The following is a 26875-nucleotide window of genomic DNA, read 5'->3' on the forward strand; positions in this document are numbered from 1 at the left end:
GGAAAGGGGATAACATTTGAAATGTAAATAAAGAAAATATCTAATTTAAAAAAAAGGAAAAAAGAGAAAGATTTTAAGAGTTAAAGGTAGTGTTTATCTGCAGTGAAATAGTGTTTGCTGACTCAAAGCAACTAGGACTACATGCACAATATCAAGTTAGTAAGAATCTCAGCATGGATGGGGAGAAGCTTAGGAAATTGCACTCACAGCTGAGGAACTACTGGGAGTTAGTTTTTTGTTTTTTTTTTAAGGATGTGGCCCCTGAGAGACTGCTTATGCCCTAGTAAGTGTCCCTACACCTATGAACATACAGATGACTTTGAGTTAACTCAGTGGGTTTAAAACTAAAAGTACATGAAGCTTGGAGGGAAGAGGTGGGAGGGGAGGTAGGAATTGGACTGTGAGGAAAGGGATAGTAGATTAGAGTGAAACACATTATAAGTGTCACATGAATAAGTGAAATATTTTAAAACATAAAAAACAAATAAGCAAAAAGGTAAAATTTATTAGAAAAGCTAACTCTTAGTAATATGTTACACTTGAATTAAGAAAACCATAAAATGTTAAAGATAATTTTAGTATCTTATGGAGTAGTAATCTTTGAACTAGTTATGAATAGGTATACAGACAAATGGAAAGTCTAAAATCTAGCCCATAAAGAAAAAGTAGATTAATTGGATTTAAAGTCATAAATGCTTGTGCTTGAAAATGAAGTCCACAAACTTGAAACAGAACACTTGTATATGTATAACTGAGGAGGAATTTTTATCCAAAAAGAAAAAAATTCCTTACAACTCCATAGAAAAAAGAATAAAAATGATCAAATGTTTGAATATGAATTTCAGCAGAACATACACAGATTATCAATATTGTTGAACAAGAAAAGAAACTGGACACCATTAGTCACTAGGGAAACAAGGTAGCCTTTAGCACCCGTAGAATGACTAATAAAATAAAAAAAATTTGGCGAAGAATTGTTGATCTGAATGCAAAATTGTGCCTCTATTTTGGTAAAGAACTTGGCAGTTTCTCAGAATGTTAAACACAGAATTACCACAAAAGTCACTGGTTCTCTTGCTCTGTAACTAATATGGTAAAAATGAAAATATTTCCCTACAAATATTTGTGCACAGTGTTTATAACCACACCATTTATAAAAGCCTGGAAGTGTAAACCACTCAGTTCTGTTAACTAGTAGATTGCTGAACAAATGTGACATGTCTATGCAATGAAATACTATTTCGTAATAAAGATTTAACAACATGCTATAAAGTGATATATTTAAGAATAGAAATTAGACACTGAAGAATACATAAGGCATCATTCTTTTAACATGAAATATCTAGAAAAGGCAAATTTAAAATGATAGAAAACAAGTAAATTTATAGTAGTAAATTTTACGTTTAGAAAGCGATTAAATATATACAAACATATATGCTTTAACATTTTGAAATTTTAGAGTAATAAGGATGGCCTACTAGTCAAAATAATGTCTTGATATGAAATTGTTTTTCTCTATTATACTATTCGTTAAAAGTGAATTCTCATGGGTTAAAGAGCTACATGTGAAAATCAATTTCACAAATACAGAAAATGATATTTGATGTTCATGAATTTTCTTACCTATAAAAAGAAAATCATAAAATAAGACAAAGTTTGATTATACATTATGAGTACAAAACATCTATATGAAGAATGCTCGTGCTTTTTGAAATTTGTAATTATTACTCGAGATATATGATACTATTTTGGAATTCTTAAAAGGTCCAAAGTCTAATTATAAAGTGCCAAAAAGGAAAATCTGATTACAGAATATGTGAAAATAAGCTGTACCTCAATAATAGGAAACTTCAAAGTAAAATGGCAATTGTATAATTCTGTTTGATAAATGCTTTAGATGATCATTTAATAAAAACAGGATGTCAAACTTAAATTGTCTTTATTTCATATCCCAGAACCACCTATTTCCTCTTATAAATTTCTACCTAGAAGAAAACCCTTAATACTTGAACACAGCAAGGCATTTAGGAAATGAATGGAAGTTGGTTTGGCTCTCTAGCAAACTTGTACCTTGTACCAGTTAAGAAATTTCAAGCCACAGTATTAGTCTGAATCATGTATTAGTTTCCTTTTGCTATTGTAAGGTTTGGTGGCATAACACAGTATATCTTACATCTTATAATTCTAGTGGTCAGCAGCCTGAAATGGGTATCATGGTATAGAATATGTTCATTTTCTCTATCTCCATCATTTAGAGAGGCAGCCAATGGCATTGATCTCATTTACATGGTAAAGCTACACGAGTAGCTGTTAAGTTTTACAACACAATTTGGTATTTACAGGAATAAATAATAGTACTAAATATTTGCAAAGTGAGAAAAATCTAATAAAAGGCAAATATTTGAAAAGAACTGAACAAAATTTGATTGCACAATTTGCAAGTTAACAAACCATAGAAAAACTTTGTCCTCTGACCATGAAAAAGTAACAAGTTTGGATTATCTTCTGTAGACACCTAGTAAACTAGAATACACACACACATACATGCATGCACACACACACATACACACAAATTATTTTTAACATTTGTTTATTATATGCTTATGTGTTTGTGCATGTGAGTGTGTCATTGGTACACCCACATGGAGGACAGAGAAAACTAGGGAGATTTAGTTCTCTTTCACCATGTGGGCTTCAGGGATAAAGCTCAGTATCTCAGGCTCATCAGCAAGTATCTGACCTGTGAGCCATCTCACTCATCCTTGAGCATAAATTTACAGAAAATTTGCAATAATGGAAAACAAAGGACAGGGAGTAGTGAGGCAGAGCATAGGTTAGGAGGGTATGATAAAAACAATTTATAATTACATATTTAAGAAAATGTCACAATGAAACCTGTTACATTGCATACTAATTTCAGAAATCTAAATAAAAAAGAAAGAATAGAAAATCAGGACTATGGGTCATAAACCATGAGAGACAGAAAACTAAAAGGACCCAGTGGTCTCATTGACCAAAGACTAATACCAGTAATCAAAGGATGAATGAAACAAAGTTAGCTCTTTGAAAAGTTGAATGCCCAAACTAACCCAGAATGGAGAGAGAAGACCCTGATTAATAAAACTTAGGACATGTTTCAACAGATATACAGAAATAGAGGTACTAACAGGATATTTTGAAAACTTGGGTTTCAACAGATTGGAAAATCTACAGGAACTGGATAAATTGCTAGACATATGGTCTATAAAAATTAAACCATCAGGATAAATTCAGTCCAAACAGATTTACAAAGAACAATGATATTTAAGTGATGATAGACTCCCAACAAAGATAAACCCAAAACTGGATGTTCTAATTGCTGAATTCTGTTAGTCCTTGTGGTGAATAGCATTTTCAACTTAATAGACTCTGGAACACCTAGGTGATATACCAGACTATAATCATATGTTCGTTAGGTGAGTGGAGATTACTGATTTGATATTAGGATATGTATAGTGGGATAAATTTTCTCCTACTAGTCAAATAACTATCATTTGCCAGTCATGTAATCAGAGTTGAGAGGACTGAACATTCTCAGGGGCTTTGCACTTGGCAGTGATTTTCAAGATCCTGAAGAGCATCTGGGAAGAATAGGGCCCCTTTTCTTCCCTATTGGATGAGCAGTTTGTCTCATTGTATGTAACATAAGGAAGGGATAATGAGAGTTGGCCATGTTCCCTAATTCCCGACTTCCTGGCTAGTAATCCTTTGTCATTTGTAGAAGAATGAAATTAGATCCACATCTTATCCTATACAAAAATCAACTCAAAATGAATTGAAGACCTTAAAATAAAAGTTAAATATTTGAAACTACTAGAGGCAAACATAGGGGAAATGCTTGAAACTATAGGGACAGGCAATGGTGTTCTGAATAAGACTCCTGTAGCTCAGGAAATAGAATTGAGAAATGGGCTATCGTGAAATTAAAAGCTCTGGCAGTAAAGGAAACAGTTACCAGAATGAAGATAAAACCTGCATAAGAACAGAAAAACTTTGGCAGCTGTACTTCTGATGGGATTAATATCTAAAATATATAAAGAATGCCAGACTTGGATATCCAATAAGTAAAATTCAGTCAATAAATGGCATATAAACTGAATAGATACTTTTTGATAGAAGTAAAAAATAGCCATCAAATATATGAAAACATGTTTTGACATCTCTGTCTTTTAGAAAAGTACAGATCAGTACTACATTATATCATCTTAGTCAAAAGGACTGTATCATGAATAAAAAAAAAATGTTGGTGAAAATACCCTAAAAAGGGAACCATTATGCACTGTTAGAAAGAAAGGAAATTGGTATAGACCCCATGGAAAGTATGGAGTTCCTTCAAACAAACAAAACCCACTAAAATAAAGCTACCATGTCCTTTAGCTATGCAACTCCTGAATGAGTCAATCAGCATAAAATACATACCCAACACACATATCTGTATTGTCAGGTAACTGAACTTATAGAATGAATTCATATTCATTTTCTCTCTCTCTCTCTCTCTCTCTCTCTCTCTCTCTCTCTCTCTCTCTCTCTCTCTCTCTCTCTCTCTTTGTCTCCCTCCCTCCCTCCCTCCCTCCCTCCCTCCCTCCCTCCCTCCGTCCCTCCCTCCCTCCCTCTCTCTCCCTCTCTCTCTCCACATATATATGTATATACATACATACATGGTTAAACCAGCAGAGGTCATGAGATTAGAGGGGTCTTCCCAACTCAAAGATTCAAATTAGAAATGAATCTTTATTTCAGATTAAGCAAAATCCCTCAAATTTGTGCTCCTCCAATTTTAGGTTTTAGTTAATGCCATATGTAGTCAAGTTTACAACTAAGAATAACTGCCAAAATAATTACTGTTTATTGGAGCACAATTTACATGAGCCAAGTTATGAAACCTACTTAGGATCCCATCAAAGGACAAAGAGTGTGTGTGTGTGTGTGTGTGTGTACATGTGTACATATACACAATCATATATATAGTAGAGTATTATTCAGGCATAAAGAAGATTGAAGTCATGTTTATAAGAAAATAAATGGATATGATATCTAGCTAATAAATAAGCTAGACTGTCTTAGTCACTGAAGAAACACCATGATCAAAGCAACTCTTATAAAAAAGAGTTTTAATTGGGGACTTTTAGAGGCTTAGTCCATTTTCATGTTGGAGTGATAGTGGCACACAAGTAGGCATGCATTGGAGAAGTAGCTGAAACTTCATTATAAGTGATCCTCAGGCAGCAGAAAGGAAGAGAGACACTATGCCTGACATGAGCTTTTGAAACCTCAAAGCCTACCTCTAGTGGCATACTTCCTCCAGCAATGCTACACCTCTTCCTACAAGGCCCCACTTCAAATTCTTTCTTCAAATACTTCTACTCCCTGACATTCAAATCTTTGAGCCTATTGGTGGCCATTATTATTCAGACTAGCACATTCCACTCCCTGCCCCACCCCCATGGGCTCATAGCCATATCATAATGCAAAATGCATTCAGTTCAAAAGTCCTCACAGTCTTTTAGCCTCAACACTGTTTAAAAGACCAAAGTCCAAACTCCAGGCTGTATCTAAACTGTAAACCAGTAAAATCAAAATCAAAAAGCAGATTACACTTCCAACATCCACTGGCACAGAATATACATAACCATTCCAAAAGTGAAGAAAGGAAGTGTAGTAAAATACCATACCAAAGCAAGACTGAAAACCAGCAGTGCAAACTCCAAATTCTGCATCTCTATGTCTCATGTCAAATTGTTCTTCAGAACTCCAACTCCTTCCAACTTTGCTGACTGGAACACATTTCTCTCTCAGGCTGGTTCTACTCCTTGTTCACAGCTCTTATTGACAGGTATCTCACAATTGGCATCTCTAGCATCTCTAACACAATTCAGGCTTCACCTTCACAACTCCATCTGTTGGACTCTCTGGGCCTTCATGCAATGACAGACACATGCCTGGCCACAGTGGCTTTCCTTAGCTACAGAAGGAGATACCACTACTGCTTTCTTGTATTTTCCTGGATTGAAGTGAGAACTACTTGGCTGAAAATGCCCAACCACCAAGTTCTGCTGCTAGTTGGCCCCATAGTTTAATTACATTTCACAAGCTTTCTGTTTTCAGTAGATTTGTTCACTGCCTAAGCTTTTCTTTAATTTCTTCTCACAGTTTGGAAGCTAAGCATGGAGAGGTCTTATTCTGAGGTTACCACTCCCTTTATCTCATTTATCATCAGGTTTTTTAAACTTTTTATCTCTTTGAGCTTAGCTCAAGGACTTAGCTCCATTTCTTGGTGCTGCTCTTCTCCTCCTCAAACTGTACATTTTATATTTCTCTTTGTCAAGACTACACCTTTTTATTATAAATCTGCACAAAAGTGATTACTAGTAAACCACACAACAAAGTCAATAGTAGGCTGGCCTGAAGTCTATTCTACCAGTGACATTAATCAAAACTCTTCAATTTAGCTTGAGACTGATTTTCAGGGTCAGGACAAAAAGCAGCCTCATTGTTTCCCAAAATATAACAAGAATGATCTCTAGACTACTTACTAATATTCTTCCCCTTTGAAATTTCTTGAGTTTGCTCTACATAGTTCAAATCACCTTCAGCAGGATTCTCTTAGTAGTATGGCCCATTAAGTCCCACCCAAAAGAATTTAATGGGTTTTCTAGTTCAAATTCTACATTCTACCAATAAGCTGCATGGTCAAGCCTGACACAGCAATTACCCTACTATTGGTACTCACTTTTGTCTTAGTTGCTCTGTTGCTGTAAAGAGATGCCATGGCCAAGGCAATTCTTTTAAAAGCATTTAATGGGGACTTGCTTACAGTTTCAGAGACTTAGTCCATTATCATCATGGCATGCAGCATGGCAGCACAGAGGTAGACCTGGTCCTGGAGAAGTAGCTTAGAGTTCTATATCCTGATAATGCAGACAAGAAGAAGGGAAGAAAGAAACATTGCATCTGGCATGGGCTTTTTGAAACCTCAAAGTTCACCCTCTAGTGACAGTTTTTCTTGAATAAGGTCATGCTTCTCAATCATTTCAAGCAGTTCCACACCCGGTGACTTAGCATTGAAATATATGAGCCTGTGAGGGCTATTCTTATTCAAACAACCACATTAACTAAGATAAATACTGTCTTTTCTCTTACCTTCAGAATCTAATTTTTTTATAACAAGACAAAAGAAAATAGGGGCTATTAGAGAAGGAGAATGCTCACAGGCAAAGGAATATATAGGCAAGATTTGGAGTAAAAATAAAATATTTCACATACAGGTAGTTATGAAAAAACTTGTATAACTACTGCGTTATAAAGGAAAACAGCTACTTATTACAATCTATTTTGCTATCTGGGATGGGGAATGGGAAGGAATATAAATGAAACTAATGTGAAACAAGGAGGTATATATAAACAAAATTAAAGAAAAAAACATACATTTGTTTGTTTGTTTGTAAGGAGGGTGCCGTGTCACATACGGACGTCAGAAGACAACTTTTGAGAGTCCATTCACTCTGTTATGTTTCTAGGGATTAATTTTATACCATCAGTCTTAGCTTCAAGCTCCCTTGCCCACCAAACCATATTACTGTCCCTGTAAACCTATTAATATCTGTTTTTTATTCAACTTTTTGTGTTTGTGTTCACATATATGTGCGTGAAACCTCAAGGTTACTCAGTTGCTCTCCACCTAGGTATGGTTTCTTATTGAAGCTGGAGCTTTGCCGTTCTCTTTCTTTCTCTCTTTCTCTCTCTCTCTCTTTCTTTCTCTCTTTCTCTTTCTTTCTCTCTTTCTCTTTCTTTCTTCTTTCTTTCTTTCTTTCTTTCTTTCTTTCTTTCTGCCTTTGTTTATTTGTCTTCTAGCTTTTTTGGATTCCCTTGTGAATTTTTTTTCCATATGATAGATTGATCTTTATCTCCCTAAATTTTATTAAAAACTAAAATACTAAACTGAAAGCTATAATATATATGCAGAGGACCTGGTGCAGACTTGTTTTGGACCTGTGCTTACTGGAAGATTTGTTTGGTAATAAAAGATGGTGTGCTGGCTATTTTGTGTGTCAGCTAGACCCAAACTAGAGTCATCAGAGAAGAAGGAGCCTCAGACTCCCAAGGCTTGTGGTTGCCCTCCAGAATATGAAGGTAAAGCACTATAGCTGAAGATACTACATACTTTGGACACAGAATTGGTAGGAATTGAGCTGGAACCTATCTGAATGCCTTCTCCCTGAGGTTCAACTCTTTATAGTATCAGAGGTGGTATGTAAACTGCAAAGAGAGAGGAACACTCAAATTACCCAGTGTAAAGCCTACAAATCACAACACCAAATGGTTCAGCACATGCACAGTGGTACAATAGTGGCACTTACATCTTTGGCTAACCAACAGCTATCTAATTGGACTTAAAGCCCATTTAACAGGAACTAGAAGGGCAAGGACCTCTACTGTCTATCGATAGTGTCTTTTATATATGACAAGAAGCTCATAACAATATGGCTGCATGAGCAAAATCAGCGTAATGACAAATCCAGGTTACATGCCAATGTAGATAGTGAAAACTCCATCCCACTCCAGGCTGAAGAGCTATATAGATGGTCAATGCTTGCTGAGAATGAGAATCTGATACTTCCAGGGACAGACTTCCACATAGACAATCCAATCTCTATTGGTCCAACAAATGTATGAACAAACTAAACTGTCTCAGTATACTACATATATACATGTGTGCATATGCATATACATATATATGCAAATGTAACAATAATATTTAAAGAAGAGATTATAAATGGTGGACACAGGAGTTAGAGAGGGAAGTTGAAGGGTGAGGAGTGATGTAGATGTAGTACTCATTAAGTTTTTTTTTTTAAAGAATTACAGGTAGAATGATGGTCTAATAGCACTACGCTGGAGCTAAAACAAACAAAAACCCTGCCATGATCTCATATTTTAGTGTACTTTTTCTGTGGTTGCAATATTAATAAGAGTTTGTAAATAAGAGTTCTTACTGGTTTGGTTACAATTAGCTACACTATTCAATAATATAACCTACTCTACATGTTCATAACCTGAAATCCATAGGCCATATGCATTAGGTTTATGCAAGTACACTCTGAATGTCCACACAAAAACAAAGCTACATAGCATGCATCTCATAATTTGCCCCTGCTACCAAGTGACACACAATAATTCTAGGCTTTCTTACACAGTAATATACATATAACACTAAGTAGTTTGAGCATATTGTATTTATATATTTATGTTTTATGTAGAAATATATATGTGACAGTAACAATTTAAGAAAAAGCTATAAATTTGACAGGGGGCCAAGGAGAACATGGGAGAGGTTAAGGAAAGGAAAGGGGGAAATTATGTGATATTTGTTTAAAAAATTAAAATTAAAATTTTCCTTGTACATGTTTTGACATTGCTCTGAATAGGAATATCCTTCCCTTTTCTATTATCAAAGAATACAAAATGAAATATAAGATATTTTACTTAAATATTTAGTAAAAATCATAGGAGCGATCTTGAGCTCTTCACATTCTGGAAGGCAACCACATGCCTTGGGAGTCTGTTGGACACCCCTGATCAACAGTTCAAAGGGAGGGTTCCCCTACGTGGAACCAAGAATTTTGTTAGTCAAGGGCTCTTTGGGAAACATTATTACCCTGAATAGCATATCTTTATTTAAATATTTACACACATATATATGTACTTGTAAGTTTAATAATGTTTGTTTGTTCCAGTCATCTTTAGTGTTCTTTATCCCTCTTTTTCTTCCCCTCAGTATTTCCTTTTACATCCTCCTTTCCAAGATAAAGTCTCCCTCCCTGTTTTTCCCATTTCCCATTTGATAGCACTTGTTTCCTACTGTGCCCTGTTTGTAGCTCTCCCCACCCTCAGCCTCTTGCCCCATCATGTTACCTGCAAATTTCATAGTTTAATTTTTCTTTACACCTGACTAGTATTTCCTAGTGTACCTGCACCACATTTTCATTATCCATTTATCAGTGTAGGACATTTAGGCTTTTTCCATTTCTTTGTTAGATCAGCAATGAACATGGCCAAGCAAGTACATATGGAATATTATGTCAAGGTCTTTGGGCATAAACCACAAAGTGTCATAGGTGGGTCATATGGTAGATTTTCATTTTGCTTTTTGAGAATTCTCCATGCTGATTTTCATTGTGGTTACATAATTTTGTAGTCCCACCAACAGTGAGTGACTCTTCCCCTCTTCCCACATTCTCAGCAGCATTCTTAACTAACATATTAGGTCATGCTTGACAACATTTTAGCTTGGGTTAATATATGCATTTCAGTACTTTAATTACTTTACAATCTAAATTAGATAGTCACTAGTGTATTAGCTAGTTCACTTTAAATAGGGTGAAAATAACAGGTACACTATGGTAAATTATTTGTTGATTGACATAAAATTTAGATGTTTTGATCATTTAAAAAGAAATAAAGCTTTTCCAGGAGCTAATACACTTTTCTCTTTGAAAACAGGTTTTGAGAGTATTTTAGAAGGGCTTTATGGACCCCGGCTACGAAGAGACCTCAGTTTATTTGAAGGTAATTAACTTTTTTTATTTTAAAGTTAAAGCCTTCTACCCTGATTAATAAAGTTGTTCTAGAAAACTATATATTAAATGTAATGTATGATCACTTTGAATTTGACAGTGTTTTAAATAAATAAAATAATCTAATATTCTTCATTATATATTTTATTATGATATATATTATACATTTTTGAAAGGCACAGTGGCTTAAAATAGAAAATAAAATTTGTCTTCAGCTCAGTAATATAATTTTATTTTTATGTCTAGTATTTTATAATGGCATATCCTGACCTATTATTCTTAAATAGGATTTAAATTTAAAAATGACACAAATATCAAATCAATGAAATTCATCAAATTATTAAGATACATAGTTAAATTGAAGTAAGTAATGTTCTGTGAAATTTCTGCTTAAAAGCTATTATTCCAATTTTTACTTTAATTTTTTAAAAGTTTCCATGTAAGTTTATATTGTATGTTCAGCACATTCTTTACCCCACTGACCCTCCATTTTCATTTCCCTCCTCACTCCTGTTAGTCCTCTCTGTTCCCCTAGAAAGGGAGTTTTGCATTATTTCATTTTAAAATTATTTGAAAATACATTATTTTTTGTATATAAATTCTAGGAATGACAATGAAAAAACATACAATTTTGTCTTCCTGAGACAAGATGATTAACTCTGATATTCATTTTTTTTCTACAAATGACATAGTTTTGTCCTTTATGGCTGGAAACTAGTGTGTTTACATATCACATTTTATTGTTCCTCTGTTATTGAACACCTAGGTTGGTTCTGTAACTTACTGTGGAGAGTGCTTCAGTAATCATTGATCTACAAGTATTCTTATGATGTTTTGATATGTTTTTGTTTCTGCTTTTGTTTTTGTTTTGGTAAATATCCAAAAGTGAATTAACTGAGTCACAAGGGAAAGTGAATTTTATTTTGAGAGAACCAGTCATACTGACTCTGTAATGTTTGGATTAGTTTGCATTCCCACCAGCAGTGTGTAAGTTTTGTCCTTACCTCACCAGTATTTGTTTTTCCTGTTTTTGAGACTTATTTTTATTATTTTAATTATGTGTACTACATGTGGGTATGTTCACATGAATGCAGATGCCCTCGAAGGCCAGAGGCATTTTGGAGTTAGAGATACTTATCAGCCTCCTGACAAGAGTGATAGGAATCAAACTCAGATCTCACAGAGCAGCAAATGTTCCTAGCTGTGGGGCCATCTTTCTAGCCTGTTACTTATTTTCCTAATGACTGCTGTTTTGATGAGTAAAATGGAATCTCAGTGCAGCTTTGACTTACATTTTTCTGATGGCTCATGAGGCTGATCATTTTAAAACACTTCATTGGCTATTTGTGTTTCATCTTTTGAGAACTGTATTTAATTAGTCCTTGTATAATTATTGGGTAGTTTGATTTATTGTGTAGTTTTTTGAGAAACTTGCATGTTCTAAATATTAATCCTGTCTGAAATGGATGTCCTGCCAAGACTTTCTCCCATTCTGCAGGCTCTCTTTTTACTTATTTGCTTTCTTTAATTTGATGATGCCTCATTTAATTGTTGACTTTATTCCTGAGTGGCTGGAGTCTTGTTTTACTACTTTGATCAGGTTCATTCCAAGACTGAATGGATTTTTCTGATTTCTTAACATGTTCTTTACTGGCATATATGAAGGCTATTGATTTATATATAATAATTTTATATTCTGCCACTTGTTTAAAATTGATTATCAAGTATCCAGTATATGCAAAGAACTCAAGAGGTTAGACCCCAGAAAACCAAATAACCCTAATAAAAAATGGGGTACAGAGTTAAACAAAGAATTTTCACCTGAAGAACTTCGGACAGTGGATAAACATCTTAAAAAATGCTCAACTTCATTAGTCATCAGGGAAATGCAAATCAAAACAACCCTGAGATTTCACCTTACACCAGTCAGAATGGCTAAGATTAAAAATTCAGGAGACAGCAGGTGTTGGCGAGGATGTGGAGAAAGAGGAACACTCCTCCACTGCTGGTGGGGTTGCAAATTGGTACAACCACTCTGGAAATCAGTCTGGCGGTTCCTCTGAAAACTGGGCACCTCACTTCCAGAAGATCCTGCTATACCACTCCTGGGCATATACCCAGAGGATTCCCCAGCATGTAATAAGGATACATGTTCCACTATGTTCATAGCAGCCCTATTTATAGTAGCCAGAAGCTGGAAAGAACCCAGGTATCCCTCAACAGAAGAATGGATACAAAAAATGTGGTATATCTACACAATGGAGTACTATTCAGCCATTAGAAACAATGAAATCATGAAATTCTTAGGCAAATGGATGGAGCTGGAGAACATCATACTAAGTGAGGTAACCCAGTCTCAGAAGATCAATCATGGTATACACTCACTAATAAGTGGATATTAACCTAGAAAACTGGAATACCCAAAACATAATCCACACATCAAATGAGGTACAAGAAGAAAGGAGGAGTGGCCCCTTGTTCTGGAAAGACTCAGTGTAGCAGTATAGGACAAAACCAGAACAGGGAAGTGGGAAGGGGTGGGTGGGAGAACAGGGGGAGGGAAGGGGGCTTATAGGACTTTCGGGGAGTGGGGGGCCAGAAAAGAGGAATTCATATGAAATGTAAATAAAAAATATATCGAATTTAAAAAAAAAGAAAAAAATTGTTTATCAAGTATAAGCGTTTTCTGGTGGAGTCTTTAGGATTTTTTATAGAGAGTCACACAATCTGAAAATAAGGGTATTTTTACTTCTTCCTTTCCTATTTGAATCTCTTATTTACTTCTCTTACTGCTCCTAAGACTTTAGCCAGCATTTTGAACAAGAGTAGAAAAACTGGACAACCTTGTCCTATTCCTGATTTTAGTGGAAATTCTTAGGATGTTTTCCCATGTATTATAATATTAGCTGTAGGCTTATCATTTACAGCTTTTATTATGTTAAGTTACTTCTAGTTCTGGTCCCTTTGGGACTTTTATAATGAAGGGCTGCTTGGTTTTATGAAAAGACTTCTGTATCTATTAGGAAGATCACATAATTTCTTTGAGTATCACAGCTATTTGTTTTTTATTTGGGTGGAGCTTAGAAATGTTTACTTCTGAATAAATCATTATAAAATTGATTCCCAAACTCACTGGCTTCATTAACTCAATGTGCAATGGTTTCAGCAGGCTCCTCTATCCTGCTCTACAGCTCCTTCTTATATTTCCTTTCCTTGCAGACCAGAGAAGAGCAGGGACCAAACACTTATCTCCTGGCTCCAGTGTTAATAAAAAGCCCCCAGGTGATTTAGCTCTTGTCTCCCTTCTCATTCTATACCCAAAGGTGAGACCTCCACTCCTCAGGACTTCAGTATCTCCAAATAAATATACATGGAACCTCAGTTTGGCTGTGATTCCTCTTTCCTAACCTAAGGACTGCTGAGTCATGTTATGCTAGAGGGCATGAAGGCAGGCCTGGCCTTTCAAAACCAAGCTTACAGTAGCTAAGAAACTAGGAAAATACCTTAAAGTTATTCCTTTCACAGTTCCCTAACCCTAGAATCATTTGCATGAAAATGGCCTTAAAATTTTCTAGAATGAGATGCAGAAGGGAAGGAAGGGAACTCCAGCCCTCCATCCAGGAACTGAGTCTCTCCAGCACAACAAAGGGAAGTCAGGGTTTCTGAATGTATATGGGAAACTGGTGTGGCCAGAATGTGCTGCCTGGAAAAGGGAGAAGCTGGTCTAAAATCAAAAAGACAAGACTTAGACACCTGTCCTCTGCTTCCTGGCCTGACTACCACTTCTGTAACTTCACAGATTCTCTGATCTGTCCTTCTGGTAGCACCTACTCTACACAGTTTTTCTGATGATCTCAACTGAGGGACAACACATTGTTCCAACTAAGGTGGAAGTGATTTGGGGCCTGTTCCTTGAATACTAAACCAAAATTGCTTCTTCAGAAAATATTGTTCTTAGCCTCAGATTTACTCAAAATGATCCCTCTTCCCAGACCGATAATATTTAGGTTTTAACTAGACAAGGAGACCCTGTAACCCAGTTATCCAAAGATAATCCCCAAATCCTTGATTAGACAAGAAACACCCTGATTGGTTGGAAGATACCATTGTTAAGGTTCTACTTGTCCAAAAAGTACTCCAGCCACCCTAGATTGGTCAGAAAATGTCCATGGTTGAATGACTGTGTCCAGAGTCATTTCTTTTTGTCCCTTCAGGATTTCTTTCACAGGAAAGATAAATTGAGGGTGGGATAAGGTGATTCCATCAAGGTGGGCCCAGGACAAGAAGCCTCTTCTTGGTAATGAAGTGGTGCTAGTTGTTCTTGCAGCTATGCTAGATATAGTCAAGGCACCTATCCTGTTCCTTGTGCACATAATAGTGATGCAGCATGTGTTGCAGGAAGGTCAGTGGTCAGGAAGGATCATGTCATAGTCACACTTCTGCTGCAGTCAAAATGGAAAATGAGCCTGTGCTCAGCAATGAATGGGACATTTTCCTGTACTTGACAGTTTCACCCTGGAAGAGGTCTTTAAACTACTACATGTAGTCAGCAGCAATAATATAGGCCTTTCATATTGTAGAACATGAGGCCTGCCGGCTGATTGAAGCCAACCTGATCGTAGTTAATGATTATGTATTCTGAATTTGATTAATATATACTATAGTGAGAACTTTTGCATCTGTTCATCAGTGAAATAGGTCTGTAATTTTCTTTTTTGTCTCTTTATGTGGTTTTGTAATTGGTAATACTGACTTCATAAAATAAGTTTGATAGTATTCTTTCCTTTTATATCTTATAGAATAGTTTGTGAACCATTTGGTGGTAGTTCTTTAGAGTTACACATTGTCTTATGTAGACCTAGACTTTTTGTAGAACAAGAATTAGTTTTAAATTATTATTACTGATTTAGTACCTCTTTGTTTACTGTAGGTCTGTTCAAATGACTTATCTAGATGGGTTATATGAATCTAGAAATGTATTTATTTCTTTTACATTTTTCTAGTATAGTGGAATATATTTTTAAAGTATGTCCTAGTGATCTTTTTCACTTTAATTGGTATATGCTCAAATTACTTTTTTTTTAAAATCTCAAAGTCTATTAATTTAAGTCTTTCTCTTAGTGTGCCTAAGTGTCTTAGTTAGGATTTCTATTGCTCTGAAGAGACACTGTGACCACAGCAACTCTTATAAAGGAAAATATTTAATTGGGCCTGGTTTACATGTTCAGAGGTTTAGTCCATTCAGGAAGCTCATAGGCAGACATGAGCCTGGAGAAGGAGCTGAGAGTTCTACATCTGGATCAGCAGGCAGCAGAAGAGAGAGTGATACTGGGCCTGGTTTGAGCTTCTGAAACATCAAAGCCTACCCCAGTGACATAATTTTTCCAACAAGACCACACCTACCAAAAGGTCACACCTCCAGTAATGCCACTCCCTATGAGTGTGTGTGCAGGGGGTACATTTTCATTCAAACCACCACATTAAGGGTTAGTCAAGCCCTCCAAGTGCTGGAGAGATGGCAGAACAGATCTGTCCTGCTAAATTGACATTAGGTGTTAAAGAGAATATCGAGAGTAGAGGGCTGGGCCATGGTATGTCTTATGACTGCACTTTGGCCTGTTTTCCCAGTATTAAGACCCTTAGCATTACTTCCTTGATTCCCAGATGCCTACCATATCCCTGGGCCATCTTTGTCTCAGATGCTGGTTAGGTATACCAAGGAGTTTTTAGGTGCTGTTCTCACCTGCAGACATGGGAAATCAAGTTATAGGTGCTGGTTCAGTAAGTGCACTTTTCTTCGTAAAGTAGTCACAGATGCTGGCCATAACTGTGGGCAGTCCTTCAGGAGTATGACTGGGAATGCTGACTTTGCCCTTGTATAGCCTTTTGTTCCCCCAAGGTTGGGTCTATACTGGAAAATGAAAAAGAAATAAATACATTTCTAGATTCATATAACCCACCTAGATAAGCAATGTGAACAAAGTGGGAACACACTTTGACACTTAAGTATATTCACCTGAAGACCCAGATTTCTGCCTCTGTAGCTGATGACTAGTATGTGGTTCTGATTCAGTTTCTTCCTGTTATCAAAAGTATTCTGCTGGCCTGGTTTCAGTTTATAGTCTTCTGATTGATACTTTTGCTGAGCTTACTCAGAATATAGATCTTAGAACTCTTTTTAACATGTTCTTTCATGGCTGCTCCAGGTGAGTGCTGAGTGCCAAGATGAAAGGTTTTCTTGCCATCTCTACTCTTTGCCAGTGCCAGTGAGAATCCCTAGTCTGGCTCCGTCATCTTTTCTGCTTCTTAATAGTCTCATTAGTGTAAGTATAGTACAGATTTTCTAAGTCTCTCTGTCTTAAGCCCTGGATCTGGCCATCTGCTGTTGGCATTCCTTTCACTGCCAGCTGGAAGCTCCCAAAACTAAGACAATCCTCCTGCCCGCATAGACCTTTGGCTTTTTATCCTATTTTATCAAATTGCCTATTTTACTATACTGTTGAAGTTAAAGACATTTTAGTGTTCTTACCTTTCCATTAATTTTCCTTCCTGTTTTCCTGCAGAGTCTATTAAACTGCAGTTGCATATCAACTCAAGGAATTATAGATTATATTTGTTGGTTTTTATTTGTTTTAATTTTACTATTTTATTTATATAGATTTTTTTTTTTTTTTTTTTTTTTTTTTTTTTTTTTTTTTGCTTGGAAAGGAGCACATTTGGCTTGGTGAGTTTATGCACTGAATTTGCTCTCTCTCTGTTAGGGCAGCTCTTCTGGTGTAGATTAAGGGCTTTACTGAAATAGTGTTAGATAAAAATTCTAAAGAAAAACAGTGGCTTGAAATCAGGAAGCAGTTGTTGGGTGTTTTTAGTTTTTTGTTTTTTTCTTGTTCTATTGAGTTTTAGGATGTCACTTGTGTCTGTCGTGATAAATTTAAAAACTATAAATTCAGCTCTTCCTAGCATAGGTTCTGAAAACTGTGGAGCCTTTTATTGTAATTCATCAAGGAAGGAAAGTCCTTCTTGGTAGTATTGGCAGTAATGATTTTGGTAATGAATAATAATAGGAAAAAGTGTTTCCATTTAATAAAAATATATTTCCTTTTTCTTTTATTTAAAATAGATGTTTTTTATATAATGTATCCTTATTATACTTTCCTTCCCTACATAGCCCTCTCCACTTGGTCTCCCATCCTGAAGTGCTCCTCTTCTGACTCATTAGAAAATTAAGAGGTTTCTAAGGAGTAATAATAAAAATAGATAAAACAAATTAACACATCAAATTACACAAAACATATAGAAGGAAAAAAATCCAAGAGAAGGCACAAAAATCAGAGAGCAACTCACTCCTATATCCAGAAATCACATAAAAACAATGGACTGGAAGCCATAAAATATGCACAGATGAACTGGTGCAGACTCTCTGCATGCTGCCATGGACTCTGTGAGTTCGTATGAGCTTAGGTCATGTTGATTTAGAGGGGCTTGTGTTGGTATTCTCCTACCCCCTCTGACTGTTAATGTTCTTCTGCCTCGTCTTCTACATGGTTCCCTGAATCCTGATGTGAGCATTTGATGAGGACATTCCATTTAGGGCTTCACGTTCCAAGGTCTCTAACTCTCTGCATAATAACTTCATATGGGAATCTGTATTAGTTTCTATCTGCTGTAAGTAGAATCTTGTCTGGTGCCTGCTGAGCAAAGCACCGAACTATGACTATAGCAGAATGCCAATAGGAGTTACTTTACAGCTACTACTTTTTTTTTTTTTAAATAAAAATGGTATTTAGTTTTTCTCATAGGTCCCTGGGCTATGTAGTCTTACGTTCTTGGTTACCTAATCAGTTAGATATAGGTTTCATCTCATGGGGTGAGCCTCAAGTCAAATCAAACAGATATTAGTTGGTTACTCCCACAGCTTTGTGCCATCATTGGACTATCATGTCTTGCTGACAGGATACCATTGTAGATCAAAGGGTTTGTGGCTAGGTTGGTATTTACATTTCACTTCTGGTAGTACACAGAGTACTTAACTGTACCAAAGATGTTAGCATGAGTGGGTGAATACTTCATGTAAGTGCTAGCTAGACTTCTCCATGTTCACTGAGTTGTATAGGCCTTTCTGTCAGTTTGTGGAAGGCAACCTGTAGTCTTGGCAACAGCCTGGGTTATTTTGGAGATTCCTGTGGGACCCTTTTGGCCAACAGCTCAATCAGATGTAACCCAATCCCAGGACTTTCATGGTCACAAAGAGATGACCAGTTGGAGCTCTCTCTCTCTCTCTCTTCCATCATTTGGTGATTTCATTTAGATGGCCTTCATAAATGTATATATAGGATGGCTCTTATTTTTAGCTGTCTCTCTCTGTATTCCTTCCTTTGCTTCACTCCTAAATTGGTCTTCCTATACCACTCCCCATCCATCCATCCATCCATCCATCCATCCATCCATCCATCCATCCTTAACTCTTCTATTTTCCTTTCCTAACCTGATATATCTCCTCCTGCCTTCCTCCAGTACTTTATACTATACCTATCCTTTGTGGTTCTACTATAGCAAGATTATTATTGACTTAACAGCTAATATCCATATATCGGTGAATACATACCATATTTGTCTTTCTGGGTCTGTAGTTCCTAAGTCAGGATGATTTTTCTCCCCTAGTTCTTCCCATTTACCTACAAATTTCATGACCACCCCCTGCAAGAATACATTTTTCTATTGAGGGGTATCTAGGTTATTTCCAGTTTCTGATTGTTATGAATAGAGCATCAATGAACAAGATTCAACAAGTATCTCTGGTAGAATGAAGCATCCTGTGCCTAAGAGTGGTATAGCTGGATACTGAGGTCAGTTGATTTCCATCTTCTTGAGGAAATGGCTCTCTTGCACTCCCACCAGCAATGGAGGTATGTTCTCATTGTTCCATGTCCTCATCTGCATTAGCTGTCACTTGTGTTGTTCTTCGCTGACAGGTATAAGGTAGACTCTTACATTATTTTTGACTTGCATTTCCCTGATGGCTAAGACTTAAATTTTCTTTCAGTGTTATTCAGTCATTTGGATTTCCTATTTTTAGTATTACTTTTAGACTATACCTCATATTTTAATTGGTTTATTTGTTTGATTCCTAGTTTTTTGAGTTCTTTATGAATTTTGGATATTAGGCCTCTATCTGATGTTTAGTTAATAAAAATTGTTTCTAATTCTGTAGGCTGTCTCATTGTCTGAATAAACAATGTTACTTACTATGCAGAAGCTTCTAGGTTTCATGAGGTCCAATTTATTTTTGTTGATCTTAATGTCTATGCTATCAGTGTTCTGTTCAGAAACTCTTACTTTGACAATGTGATCAAGGATGTTCACCACTCTCTTCTATCAGGTTCAGTATATCTGGTTTTATGTTGAGGTCTATGGTCTATTTGGACTTTAGTTTTGTGCAGGGTGATAAGCATGGATTTTCATATATATATCCATAGCCATTCACTTTGACTAGCACTATTTGTTGAGATGCTGACTTTTTTCTAATGTGTATTTCTGGATTCTTTATCAAAGATCAGGTGTCCTTCCATTGTGTATATATTTATGTCTGGGTCTTCAGTTTGATTCCATTGATCAATATGTCTATTTTTCTGCCAACATCATGCTACTTTTATGAATATACGTCTGTAATACAATTTAAAAACACTCATAGTGATACTTTCTGCATTTTTGTTTGTTTATTTATTTGTTTTTAAATTCATGATTCTTTATCCTGGAGTGGCTTTTGTTTTGTTTTGTTTTTGGTATATGTGTGTGTGTGTGTGTGTGTGTTTGTTTCCATAGTAAATTGAGCTTGCCCTTTAAGGATTTGTGAAGAATTTTTTTTTGGAATTTTGTTGCAGTATATCTGTAGATTGCGGTTTCCATCTTCTGATATCTTCTATCATTTCTTTCTTCAACATCTTGAAGTTTTTGCCATGTAAGTGTCTCATTTACATGGTTAGAGTTACTCCAAGATACTTTTTATTATTTGAGGCTGGTGTGAAAAGTGTTGTTTTCCTGTTTTCTTTCTCAGTCTGTTTGCCATTTATATATAGGAGGGCTGCTGTTTTTGTGAGTTAAATTTATATGCAACTACTTAGCTAAAGGTGGTTATCAGCTGTAGGGGTTTATGGAATTTTGGGGGTCACTTATATTTCATCTGTGAATAGCTATACTTTTATCATTATTTCTTTCTTTCCAGTTTGTAACCCCCTTGTCCATCAGTTGTCTTACTGCTCTAGCTTAGACTCCAAGTACCATATTGGATAGGTATATATAGAGTGGACAACCTTGCCTCTTTCCTGGTTTTAATAAAATGGCTTTTGAGTTTCTGTCCATTTAAGTTCATGTTATCTATATACTTGGTGTTAATTGCCTTTATTGGGTTGAGGTATTCCTCTTGTATTCCTATTTTCTCCAGAACTTTATCACAAAGGGGCATTGAATTTTGTCAAAGGCCTTTTCTTTGCCTAATGAGATGATCATGTAATTTTTTGTCTTTTGGTTTATTTATATGGATAGATTACATTTCTTGATTTACGTATGTTGAACCATCTCTAAATCTCTAGAATGAAGCCCCCTTGATCATGGTGGTTGATTCTTTTGATGTATTTTTTTATTCAGCTTGAAAGTATTTTATTGAGCATTTTTATATCTGTGTTCATAAGGCAAATTGGTCTGTAATTCATTCTATGTCTGTCTGTCTGTCTCTCTCTGTCTCTCTCATCTCTGTCTGTCTGTCTCTTTCTGTCTATCTCTCATTGGGTCTTGGTGTGATTTTTCAGGGCAACTGCCCTAGTAAAAAGAACTGGGCACTGTTCCTTCTGTTTCTTTATTGTAAAATATTTTGAGGCGTATTGGCATTAACTCTTCTATGAATAGAAGTCTATACTTAAACCAGCTGGCCTTGTACTTGTTTTGATTGGGAGAATTTTAATTTCTGCTTTTATTGCTCTTGGAGTTATAGGTCTGTTTAAATTTCCTCATCATCTTAATATAACTTTGCTAAATATCAAAAAAATTTATCCCTTTTAAATTTTCCAATTTGGTGGATGTGGATGTCATAGTTAGGGTTTGCATTGCTGTGAAAAGAAACCATGACCAAGGCAACTCTTATAAGAACAACATTTAATTGGAGCTGGCTTACAGGTTCAGAGGTTTAGTCCATTATCATCAAGGTGAGGGGAGCATGGCAGCATCCAGGCAGGCATGGCGCAAGAGGAGCTGAGAGTTCTACATCTTCGTGTAAAGGAAGCCAGGCAGCTAAGATGAAGGTCTTAAAGCCTATGCCCACAGTGACACACCTATTCCAACATGGCCACACCTCCTAATAGTGCCACTTTCTGGGCCAAGCATATTAATACACCAGTTTTTTAAAATGTGACCTTATGATTTTTGGGGCTGTGTTCTCAAAGTGTTCTTGACTGTCTCCCACAGTTGTTCCTTTCCCTCTTCCATGGGATTCCCCAGCTTCTGTCTAACGTTCATCTGTAGGTTTCTATATCTTCTCTCATCAATTGCTCTGTAAAGCCATGGCCATACTACCCTGAATGTACCCAACCTCATCTCTGTTTAGTTTTTCTCTGGATGTATTGTATATTGGTAAGACTATAATATTGAAATTCCCCACTATCAGTGAGTGAGGAATTTAAGTATTTCTTTTATGAACCTGAGTTCCTTTGTGTTTGGTGCCTAGATATTAAAAATTGCAATGTCCTCTCTTCAATTTTTCCTTTAATGAGTATATAGTGTGCTTTCTTGTCTCTTCTGATTAGTTTTTGTTAGAAGCCTATTTTATCAGATATTAAAATGGCTATAACTGCTTGCTTCATAGGTCTATTTGCTAAGAATGTTTATTTCCAACATTTTACTTTGAGGTGATATCTATTCTTGATGTTAAGGTGTGTTCCTTGAATCTAACAAGGTTGGATTGTGTTTTCGAATCTATTTTGTTAGCCTGTACTTTTTTATTGGGGAATTGAGACTATTCATTTTTAGAGATGTCAATAATCACTGTTCATTGATTCCTGTTATTTTGTTGTGGTGGTGGAGGAGGTATCAGATATATGTGTCTGTGTCTGTGTGTGTGGGTGTATGTGCGTGCACACACACTTGCACATTTCCTCTCACGATTTGTTGTTCTGGGATTATTTATTCCTTGTGTTTTCTTGTGTGTGGTTAACTTCTTTAGGTTGGAGATTTCCTTCTAGTACCTTTTGTAGGACTGAATGTATAGATGGATATTGCTTAAATTTGGTTTTAATATGTAATGTCTTACTTTCTCGGTCTATTGTGAGTGAAAGTTTTGCTGGTTATATAGTCTGTGCTGGCATATGTGTGTCTGTAGCACATCTGTCCAGGTCCTTCTGGCTTTTAAAGAAATTAGGTATAATTCTAATAGGTCTGCCTTAATATGGTCTTTCCCTTGCATCTTTTAATATTCTTTTTTTGTTGTTGTTTTGTACATTTAGTGTTGTGAATCTTATGTGCTGATGGAACTTTCTTTTCTAGCCCAGTTTAATTGGTGTTTTGTATGTGTCTTATACCTTGATAAATATCTCATTGTCTAGGGTAGGGAAATTTTCTTAGGTGATTTTGTTGAGAACATTTTATGTACCTTCAACCTGGGTTTCTTCTGCTTTCTGTATTCCTGTTATTAGATTTTTATAATGTCCCAGATTTCCTTAGTTTTATACTGAGAGATTTTTAGATTAAACTTTTTCTTAACTGATATACCTATTTCTTCTATTGTGTTTGCAATGCCTGAGATTCTCTTTTCTGTCTCTTCCATTCTGCTGATGAAGCTTCCCTCTCAGATTGCTGTTTAAATTCCTACATTTCTTTCAGTTTGGTTCATTTTGTTTTGTTTTGTTTTTTTTTTAATAAATTGTATTTCCAATTTCAATTCTTGAGCTGTTTTTTTTAATTCGGTATATTTTTTATTTACATTTCAAATGATTTCCCCTTTTCTAGCCTCCCACTCCCCGAAAGTGCCATAAGCCCCCTTCTCTCCCCCTGTCCTCCCACCCACCCCTTCCCACTTCCCCGTTCTGGTTTTGCCCTATACTTCTTCACTGAGTCTTTCCAGAACAAGGGGCCACTCCTCCTTTCTTCTTGTACCTCATTTGATGTATGGATTATGTTTTGGGTATTCCAGTTTTCTAGGTTAATATCCACTTATTAGTGAGTGTATACCATGAGTCACCTTTTGAGTCTGGGTTACCTCACTTAAGATGATGTTTTCTAGCTCCATCCATTTGCCTAAGAATTTCATGAATTCATTGTTTCTAATGGCTGAATAGTACTCCATTGTGTAGATATACCACATTTTTTGCATCCACTCTTCTGTTGAGGGATACCTGGGTTCTTTCCAGCATCTGGCAATTATAAATAGGGCTGCTATGAACATAGTAGAGCATGTATCCTTATTACATGGTGGGGAATCCTCTGGGTATATGCCCAGGAGTGGTATAGCAGGATCTTCTGGAAGTGAGGTGTCCAGTTTTCAGAGGAACCGCCAGACTGATTTCCAGAGTGGTTGTACCAATTTGCAACCCCACCAGCAGTGGAGGAGTGTTCCTTTTTCTCCACACCCTCTCCAACACCTCCTGTCTCCTGAATTTTTAATCTTAGCCATTCTGACTGGTGTAAGGTGAAATCTTAGGGTTGTTTTGATTTGCATTTCCCTAATGACTAATGAAGTTGAGCATTTTTTAAGATGCTTCTCCACCATCCGAAGTTCTTCAGGTGAGAATTCTTTGTTTAACTCTGTACCCCATTTTTTAATAGGGTTGTTCGGTTTTCTGGAGTCTAACTTCTTGAGTTCTTTATATATATTGGATATTAGCCCTCTGTCTGATGTAGGATTGGTGAAGATCTTTTCCCAATTTGTTGGTTGCCGATTTGTCCTTTTGATGGTGTCCTTTGCCTTACAGAAACTTTGTAATTTTATGAGGTCCCATTTGTCAATTCTTGATCTTAGAGCATATGCTATTGGTGTTCTGTTCAGAAATTTTCTCGCTGTACCAATGTCCTCAAGGGTCTTCCCCAGTTTCTTTTCTATTAGCTTCAGAGTGTCTGGCTTTATGTGGAGGTCCTTGATCCATTTGGATTTGAGCTTAGTACAAGGAGACAAGGATGGATCAATTCGCATTCTTCTGCATGCTGACCTCCAGTTGAACCAGCACCATTTGTTGAAAAGGCTATCTTTTTTCCATTGGATGTTTTCAGCCCCTTTGTCGAGGATAAAGTGGCCATAGGTGTGTGGGTTCATTTCTGGATCTTCAATCCTGTTCCATTGATCCTCCTGCCTGTCACTGTACCAATACCATGCAGTTTTTAACACTATTGCTCTGTAGTATTGCTTGAGGTCAGGGATACTGATTCCCCCAGAATTTCTTTTGTTGCTGAGAATAGTTTTAGCTATCCTGGGTTTTTTGTTAATCCAGATGAATTTGTTAATTGCTCTTTCTAACTCTGTGAAGAATTGAGTTGGGATTTTGATGGGTATTGCGTTGAATCTATATATTGCTTTTGGCAAAATGGCCATTTTAACTATATTGATTCTGGCGATCCATGAGCATAGAAGGTTTTCCCATTTTTTGAGGTCTTCTTCCATTTCCTTCTTCAGAGTCTTGAAGTTCTTGTCATAAAGATCTTTCACATATTTGGTAAGAGTCACCCCCAAGATACTTTATACTGTTTGTGGCTATTGTGAAGGGAGTCATTTCCCTAATTTCTTTCTCAGCCTGCTTATCCTTTGAGTATAGGAAGGCCACTGATTTGCTTGTGTTGATTTTATAACCTGCCACTTTGCTGAAGTTGTTTATCAGCTGTAGGAGTTCTCTAGTGGAGTTTTTTGGGTCACTTATGTAGACTATCGTGTCATCTGCAAATAATGATAGTTTGGCTTCTTCCGTTCCAATTTGTATCCCTTTGACCTCCTTATGTTGTCGAATTGGCCAAGCTAGTACCTCAAGTACAATATTGAAAAGATAAGGAGAGAGGGGGCAGCCCTGTCTAGTCCCTGATTTTAGTGGGATTGCTTCAAGTTTCTCTCCATTTAGTTTGATGCTGGCTACCGGTTTGCTGTATATTGCTTTTACTATGTTTAGGTATGGGCCTTGAATTCCTGTTCTTTCCAAGACTTTAAGCATGAAAGAATGCTGAATTTTGTCAAATGCTTTTTCAGCATCCAATGAAATGACCATGTGGTTTTTTTTCTTTGAGTTTGTTTATGTAGTGGATTGCATTGATGGATTTCCGTATATTAAACCAACCCTGCATTCCCGGGATAAAGCCTACTTGATCATGGTGGATGATCGTTTTGATGTGTTCTTGGATTCGGTTGGCAAGAATTTTATTGAGGATTTTTGCATCGATGTTCATAAGGGAAATTGGTCTGAAGTTCTCTTTCTTTGTTGGATCTTTGTGTGGCTTTGGTATCAGTGTAATTGTGGCTTCGTAGAAGGAATTGGGTAGTGTTCCTTCTGTTTCTATTTTGTGGAATAGTTTGAAGAGTATTGGTGTTAACTCTTCTTTGAAGGTCTGATAGAATTCTGCATTGAAACCATCTGATCCTGTGCTTTTTTTGGTTGGAATACTTTCTATGACTCCTTCTATTTCTTTAGGCGTTATGGGACTGTTTAGATGACCTATTTGGTCCTGATTTAATTTTGGTATTTGGTATCTGTCAAGGAAATTGTCCATTTCCTCCAGATTCTCCAGTTGTGTTGAGTACAGGCTCTTGTAGTAGGATCTGATGATTTTTTGGATTTCCTCAGTTTCCGTTGTTATAGCTCCCTTTTCATTTCTAAGTTTGTTAATTTGGATACTTTCTCTGTGCCCTTTGGTCAGTCTGGCTAAGGGTTTATCTATCTTGTTGATTTTCTCAAAGAACCAGCTCCTGGATTCGTTAATTCTTTGTTTGGTTCGCTTTGTTTCCAATTGATTGATTTCAGCCCTGAGTTTACGATTTCCTGCCTTCTACTCCTCCTGGGTGAATTGGCTTCTTTTTTTTTTTTTTTTTTTTTTTTGATTTTTTTTTTATTCGATATAATTTATTTACATTTCAAATGATTTCCCTTTTCTAGCCCCCCCCACTCCCCGAAAGTCCCGTAAGCCCCCTTCTCTTCCCCTGTCCTCCCACCCACCCCTTCCCACTTCCCCGTTCTGGTTTTGCCGAATACTGTTTCACTGAATCTTTCCAGAACCAGGGGCCACTCCTCCTTTCTTCTTGTACC

General features: G+C 36.4%; 1 protein-coding gene across 12 annotated transcripts in view; it reads left to right on the forward strand.

Annotated features, from left to right (window-relative positions):
• The window catches only part of Lcorl (ligand dependent nuclear receptor corepressor like), a 143463-nt gene that overhangs the window by 33263 nt on the left and 83325 nt on the right, over positions 1 to 26875 (forward strand). For all 12 annotated transcript variants that reach the window (XM_052199190.1, XM_052199188.1, XM_052199187.1 and 9 more), the window contains exon 2: positions 10540 to 10605. In XM_052199190.1, the coding sequence (XP_052055150.1) occupies positions 10540 to 10605 (66 nt within the window). The remainder of the gene's footprint in view (positions 1 to 10539; positions 10606 to 26875) is intronic.

The sequence above is a fragment of the Apodemus sylvaticus genome, chromosome 11 (genome assembly GCF_947179515.1).
Source record: "Apodemus sylvaticus chromosome 11, mApoSyl1.1, whole genome shotgun sequence".
Lineage (NCBI taxonomy): Eukaryota > Metazoa > Chordata > Mammalia > Rodentia > Muridae > Apodemus > Apodemus sylvaticus.